At 32.2% G+C, this 7666-nt stretch overlaps 1 protein-coding gene across 8 annotated transcripts in view; it reads right to left on the reverse strand.

The window, feature by feature from the left end:
* The window catches only part of LOC128241478 (uncharacterized), a 29929-nt gene extending 25712 nt beyond the window's left edge, over nucleotides 1-4217 (reverse strand). For 3 of the 8 annotated variants that reach the window (XM_052958438.1, XM_052958430.1, XM_052958437.1), the window contains exon 1: nucleotides 1716-1922. In XM_052958438.1, coding sequence (XP_052814398.1) covers nucleotides 1716-1721 — 6 coding nt within the window. In that variant the 5' untranslated portion in view covers nucleotides 1722-1922. The other 5 variants (XM_052958431.1, XM_052958435.1, XM_052958433.1 and 2 more) reach the window with 5 other exon arrangements.
* Nucleotides 4218-7666: the final 3449 nt, after the last annotated feature.

Here is a 7666-nt window from a genome sequence, read left to right on the forward strand (position 1 = left end):
AGAGTATCAGTTATACCTTGAATTAATTTTTGATCGATTAGTACAGCTATAATCTAAACTTTATTTTGTCCCTATCATGTATCGCACAAACCCAACACGCATCCTGTTTACATGAAGCTGATTGTATGTCAACGCCATGAGATCAAGAGTAGGACAATCCATAACATGATACTAATGCACAATGCAGCAACAGTAAACATACCTATAATTATATATGGAAGCTCGATAACGTCTTAACCAATCGTTTATGACCGATTGAAAACGCATCTTGTGTTTACATGCCAAATGGCTGTCAAATATGTTTTGACGGGGAAATAAACCCGTTCGGTTTTGATTTTTATGCGCTTCTTAATTAGTGCGTTCAGTAAATAAGGCGTCAATTTGAATATATGAATACATGAGCAAAATTGGCATGTCAGTTAGAATTGTATAGGTTTTAAGGGTGTTCAATTCGATGTTTTCAAATTGTGCGGTTACAAGTATGCTCAGGTGCGATTTCTATAACAAAAATGTTAATATTATAACAATATCTGCATTATTTATCTGAATGTGTGCTGTTGGTTAAGACCGTCCTGAGTATAGGGTAAATCACAATTTTTCTCGTATCTATTTTCACATGTATATATATATATATATATATATATATATATATATATATATATATATATATATATATATATATATATATATATATATATTTAGTTCATACAGAATAAATAAATACTATAAAATGAATATGACGGACTTCTTTTAAACTAGACAATACTATGACCGTTAAGTAAAATAGCTTATAACTAGATCCACAATACGAACATGAATTTGAGGAAACCACTCAGATCAGAGCATTATAAACTGACTCATCATTTCTCTTATTGAACGGTCCTTTCACATTATCGGTATTGTTGAATGCACTGGCAAACATGTTAATTCTATATAATCATGTATTGAGTGAATGAAATATACCCCTGGCTGGCAACTGCCCATGCTATTAAAATCAATTAGTCGATAATATACATGTAACACCCTTTTTTATCAAAATTATTCGGTTTAGTCATTAAGTATTAATTATCGACATAACAAGCACTCTGCGTCGGTCTTTCGTGATATAGAAATACTATGACTTCGATCAAAACGTTAGCACAAGTCATTTCAGTCGTCACGGATTATTGAATCGTATTTTAATGGCTGGGTCAAACATGTTAAATAAATCAAAATCAATCGAATGAGTAGCGTTGATTTCAAATCATAATTCCCTTTTTCTTTCCCTATGGTCTATGAAGACCGGAGAAACCAAGCTGCAGTGCATTTATCAAGCTAATAACTTTCTTATTTAAAAAGCATCACCCTTTCAGCTTTGTTACACTTAAAACACTTGTTTGTCATCATTTAAAAACTCATTATTCCGCTTTTTTGAACACACTTCCAAATAAACTAATTTACACATATCGAAAATAATTAAAGCTTTTAGACAAGAGAAAGTATATCAAAATAACAGTAATAGTAAGTCAAATCTTACACGTACGCCTCGATCTTATTTAATGTAACATACCTTTTACTATTTTCCCAACGTTAGCACTGAAGGTAACACAAGCCATCAAATTTAGTGAATATAACCTAAGGTATAAATCGAATACGTTCAAACATTGAATTCATGAAATGAATAGTGTGAATTTCAAAATCGTAAATATGATTACTGAAAACCAAGGTCAACCAACCTGCATTGTATTTAGAAGCAAATTACTTCCTTGTTTAAGTTAAATCGCCTTTATTGTTCTGTTTCGCTTAAAACACTTATTTGTAATCATTTAATAAACACTTTTATCCAAATATTGAACACACTCACAAATTACCTCTTTTTTAAACCATATTTAAAGTAATTATAAATGATAAACACAAGCAGGTTTATCAATGTAAACAACTGACGTTAGTTATTATGGGGGCAGTCAACAGTTTAGTTAAACGACGATATTCAATGTTTTCATGTCACTTAAGGAATTTTTAAGAAATGATATCAATCACTTGCAATCGAAAACAGCTTTAATTAAGGGAATAAATATGTTGTGGTAGTATGGATTCTTTATTTATTTCATTAAGGGACACACCCAGAAGTATAATATAGTTTGTAGATTTTTGATATTGATCGTGAAAAGCATTAACCTAAACTTGTTTATTTGTTTAATTAAAGGAATCATGTATAGATAATTCTAAGCACATTCTCGCTTTGTGAGAACACAGGTGATATAAATAGAATGATACAAGAAACAGCAAATGCCTCAGATGTAACGAAGTAGAATTGAACATTGATGAATATGTGTATGTCGGTTATAATAATGAAGTTTCTGAGGCCATTAAATCGAAATTTGGAAGATGAAACCCAGGATATCGAGCGCCATTTAATATAACCCGAATAATTAAATCACGGGTTATTCTTGGTAGCATAACTCATATAACTGTCGGGACAAAGTGCTTTTGACGGCAAACGTGGATGCTGCATGCTAACTTTGAAGTCAATGGACCGTACATTTTGTTTGCAACGATTAACAATTATTTGCAATTGTTATGAAAATCAAATGAAAATTAAAAACAACATTCTCAATACCATATGTTTTTTATTAATTATCTGTTGATTTTCGCTTTCACGTTTGTTTTTTGCTTAGTCGAACCTTCGCGCTATAACACCAATGGATATGAAGTATCTGATCACAAGTGTCCGATGAAGGACGACTCAACAGCAGAGGACAACTCAACAGCACAGGATACAATCCTGTATCTGGAAGATTTACTCTCCGTACAATGGTCATTACATTTTTACAAGTATAGTAAACAGTCATATACATACAACGATGTGCTTAAGTACTGCCGAAACTATAGCAGAATTTCATGAACTACAGATATATTATACTTTTTACAAACGTGTACACTTGCAAGCAAGACCAGTTAAAATAATCAATAGTTTTATACATTTCAGACAGCATGAACGACAGTTATGCATTAAGTACAACATTAATTGAACAGCTCCCCGCAAAGGGAGGTGACCAGTGCTCATACGTAAGCAGAAGTGTTGTCTGCTTCGAGATTATCTTGATGTAAATATTGATTTAAAAGCGTTTTTCGTAATATTTCTATTGTTTTAAAGTTAGGTTTGCTAGTAATAGCTTCAATTCTATATGTTTGTTTTAGTAACACAATGTTGATTAGTTATTGACGAATTCATTGTTGCGAAAACACTGTTATCGCGATATCGAAAGTAGAATTCATTTACAGCAAATAGTCAAGAATAAAAATCGGAAATCGAAAGTAGACGTATTTTCTGAAAGTCAACATCAAAAAGGTCTCTTTTTAAAGTTATTCTTTATTTAACACAATAAACGTGCTTATGGGCGTTGATTCCTTTTCTAATAATACAATGAAAAGTACAGGGCGAATTGTTACTTCTCTAACTTCTTATACCATTTTGCACCCTCAGTTTACACTCACTAGACACTTAGTACTAGTGAATTTGACTCATTAAGCGGACTCGAGAGTGTTTTAAATAAATTGATAGCTTTCTGAACAACAGAGCTTTTAATGGTTTAAACGAACCAACCTGAATTATATTCATAAGCAAATACCTTTCTTGTTGAAAAATCTACTTTCTCTTTTGGAGGTTTAAACACTTATATTTCATCCTTTAAAGCACATCTATCTAAACACTGAACACACCCAAACATATTCTCCTTTTTGAACATATCGAAAAAAATAATTACGTTAAAAACACAAACAAAGTCAATTTAAAAATACTTCACTGAAACCAATGCTTCTGCATCGATCTTATTCTATAAAATGCTTTTACTAAAATCCCAACGTTTGTACAAGTCATTTAGTTGTCGCAGCTAGCGAAATGTATTTAGGTTTGAATTTGAAATGTTAACAAAATCTTATTTATCAATAGAAAAGAGTGGATTTCAAAATTGTAATAACCCTTTAATCTCTGAAGACCGGGGAAAATGAACCTATATTATATTCAGAAGTAAATGACTACCTTGGTTAAGTCAAATCTTTTTGATAAAATGATACACTTGAATCACTTACTTGATATCGTTTAAACACACTTGTATCCAAACATTGCACAAACTCTAAAATACCATCTTTTTAAAACCTATTTACAATCATTCTTACGGTTAAACAAATCACTATAAACAAGGAAGGTCAGTTGCTGAGAGAGCAGTCAACAGTTTTGGTAAGAGAGAATATTCCGTGTCTACATGATATTAAAGGAATGCTTTTAGATACAAAGGCTTTGGATAGTAGACTGTATATGTATTGTTTGTGAGTTCAATATATCTTAATAGTTATAGATCATAGAAAGCATGAACTAAGGATGTATTATTTGTTTAAATTGAAGGATTTCTGTGTTGATAATTTCGTTTTGTGAGTACACGTCTGAAGAGAAACAGAATGAAACAAGAAATTGCATATGCCTCCAATGAAAGAGGGTAGAATCGAATATTAATTAATTTATGTCTAGAGGATATAACTACAATGTTGTTCTTGGGGACAATAAATCGTAACATTGAAGGTTGAATTTCAAGCATTCGAGCTTCACAATTGCCAGAATGACCGAATCACGATTTCATTCTTGGTAACATTACTCATTGAAATGTCGTGACACAGTGCTATGTTAAAATTTAAAGATTGAGTTAAAATAACTGAATCACGATTTCATTTTTGGTAACATTACTCAATTAACTGTTGGGACACAATGCTATGGACGGCCAATGTTGATGCTACATTCTAACTTTGATGTCAATGGTCCCTGCATTTGATCCAGTTTGCAACGTTTGACTATACTTAGCATTTGTTTTCTGAAAATAAAAGGAAATAAAAACATTGTAGAAAACACATGTAATGTTTTTAAAAAAAATTGTCGATTTCACGTTTGGTATTTTGGGTGATCGAAATACAAGCATATATGAATCTGAAGTAACTAATCAAAAGTGTCCTATGAAGGACAATGCAACAACATTGGATAGTATCCTGTTTCTGGCAAGGATACACACTCATAATGCAATTCGCCTGTTCCTTGCATGCAGAGAGAAGCAGGTTATCCAAAACGAAGGGTCAATTCCTGTGTGTTTTCTTCTAGGTCGGCCATTATAAATGTAGAAGATTTCCTCTGAGAACAGTACCTATAACATTATCACAATTTATGATCAAACAGCCATATACATAAACGATGTTCAAACGTCATGAAATATAGACAGTCATGAAACTCGCACAAGTAAAAGTCTTACAAGTTTACATTTTGTTAGTACGACAAGTTTAAATAAACATGAGTTGTCACACGGCAGACACGCAGTTTATACGCTACTACAAAATTGATCGAACAACTCCCCGCAAAGGGAAGAAATAAATGCTCATATGTAAACAAAAGTGTTGTCTGCTTCTAGTCTATCCTATTGTTAATATTGACATGTTTTTGGTACTATTTTTAGTGTTTGATAGTACGGTATTGTTTGCTTTAGTTTGCATTATACAAGTGTGAGTTACATAGCAAGTGTGTTTGAGTAACTCAGATTTGATGAATTGTTTACGAATTTGTTACCGGTATAACGAATGTGTAAAAAGCCAAGAATATGAACCGAAATAAGACGTATTTTCTGAACTTCGACAATAAACATTGTTTAGACTAATTAATTTAAAGTGACACTCTCATTCAAAATCAATACATACACATTTTTTACAAACATAAATTTTGAGTGATAAAGCCTTAACTACTTTTAAAAAAATGTATTTAACAGAAATTTTAATTACTGAAAACAAGTGTATCTAAAAGCTGAAAACACAAATATATTAAATGATTGGTGATGCTAAAACATTTACTGTGTTCTTTTATCGGTTAATAAGGTAGAAATACCGTGTGTTCGTCACCTTTCTTTCAATTTAAACTCGCTATTCTTCATAAGAATCATGCATTTCGACATTTCTTCATCATTTTTATATATAAAACAATTGTATTCATTGTGGTTAATCTTATTTGTGAGTAAGAGTGCATCTTTTACATATTGGCTCATGGGTGTAGTTTATTGAGCTTCCTTTATTATTAGAACAATGAAACCTGCATGAATAATTGTTACTTCTTTATACTTTTTAAACATTATTTTCCCTCAGTTTGGGCTCTTCATTTCTCTGCAGAACGTTAAATAAAAACAGTATACTGTACATAGAAGATCTTGAATAAATCATATAACGCGCTTTAGAATGTAACGAAGGTCATGCACATATAACTGATGGTTTGAGAACCCCACGCTGGAAAAGTTTATAAGATTGAGGGTTAAGATCAGCAAGCAAGAGAGTTTATAAGAATGGAAGCTTTAAAATGTTCAGCAGAGATGTGTCATATTACTTATGCTTTAGAAAGAGACGACGATAAGTTTAATGTGTTTGCGGTTTAGTAAGTAATGTCATTTTAAATATTATACTGATATTTTGAAACGTGATGTATGAACAGTTTATAGAACAGGTGCTTTATTACCTAATGCAGCAATGTAGCTTTATTTCGCGTGATTAGGCATCAATGAAATGAGGCTTTAAAATACAAAGCAGGAAAGTAATTCATGGATAAAGACTCCTAGAGGTGGGACTTTAGAACCGTACACATGCCATTGTCATCAAAGAGTAGCTTTAAACGTCAAACGTGACTGTTGAATATGTCTGATGCTTTGGAATGTTACGAAAGAGATGTTTGCAGAAACTTTGCCAAATGTTTTATAAAATGGAGACTAAACACAGTTAAACAAGAAAGTTTCATATGACTGAGGTTTAAGAACACCACTCAAGACAATTTATTAAAGTGAGGCTTACGAACGTAACAAAGAACATCAAACTATGGAGTTTAAGTTATTTCTGTACGATTTGAATATCTTAAATATATTGTGAAAAGGTACATCACTTTTCCTTTCATAAAATATTATTTTAAGCTATTAAAACAAGCACATATAATCAATGTCTACAGTGTAAATAATTATCGCCGCATTAATAAAGAAATCCTAATTTACCCGATCCACCTAACTGCTAGACGGCTTTCATTCTAAGGTAAAATCTCTATTAAGCTATTTCCCTTAAATTATATAACTTTATAAATATTAACAGCAAATTTTGTATTGACATTGACATTTTCCGATTTACTAAATGAATTTCGGTTGGAAACACTCGTGTGATACTCTATGTTATGTTGGAAACACTTGTGTGATACTCTATGTTCTGTTGGAAACACTCGTGTGATACTCTATGTTCTGTTGGCAACACTCGTGTGATACTCTATGTTCTGTTGGAAACACTCGTGTGATACTCTATGTTCTGTTGGAAACACTCGTGTGATACTCTATGTTCTGTTGGAAACACTCGTGTGATACTCTATACTCTGTTGGAAACACTCGTGTGATACCGTATGTTTTGTTAGAAACACTCGTGTGATACTCTATGCTCTGTTGGAAACACTCACGTGATACTCTATGGTCTGTTGGTAACACTCGTGTGATACTCTATGTTATGTTGGAAACACTCGTGTGATACTCTATGTTCTGTTGGAAACACTCGTGCGAGACTCTATGTTCTGTTGGAAACACTCGTGTGATACTCTAAGTTCTGTTTGAAATACTCGTGTGATACTCTATGTCAACATCTC

Source organism: Mya arenaria, chromosome 7, assembly GCF_026914265.1.
Source record: "Mya arenaria isolate MELC-2E11 chromosome 7, ASM2691426v1".
Lineage (NCBI taxonomy): Eukaryota > Metazoa > Mollusca > Bivalvia > Myida > Myidae > Mya > Mya arenaria.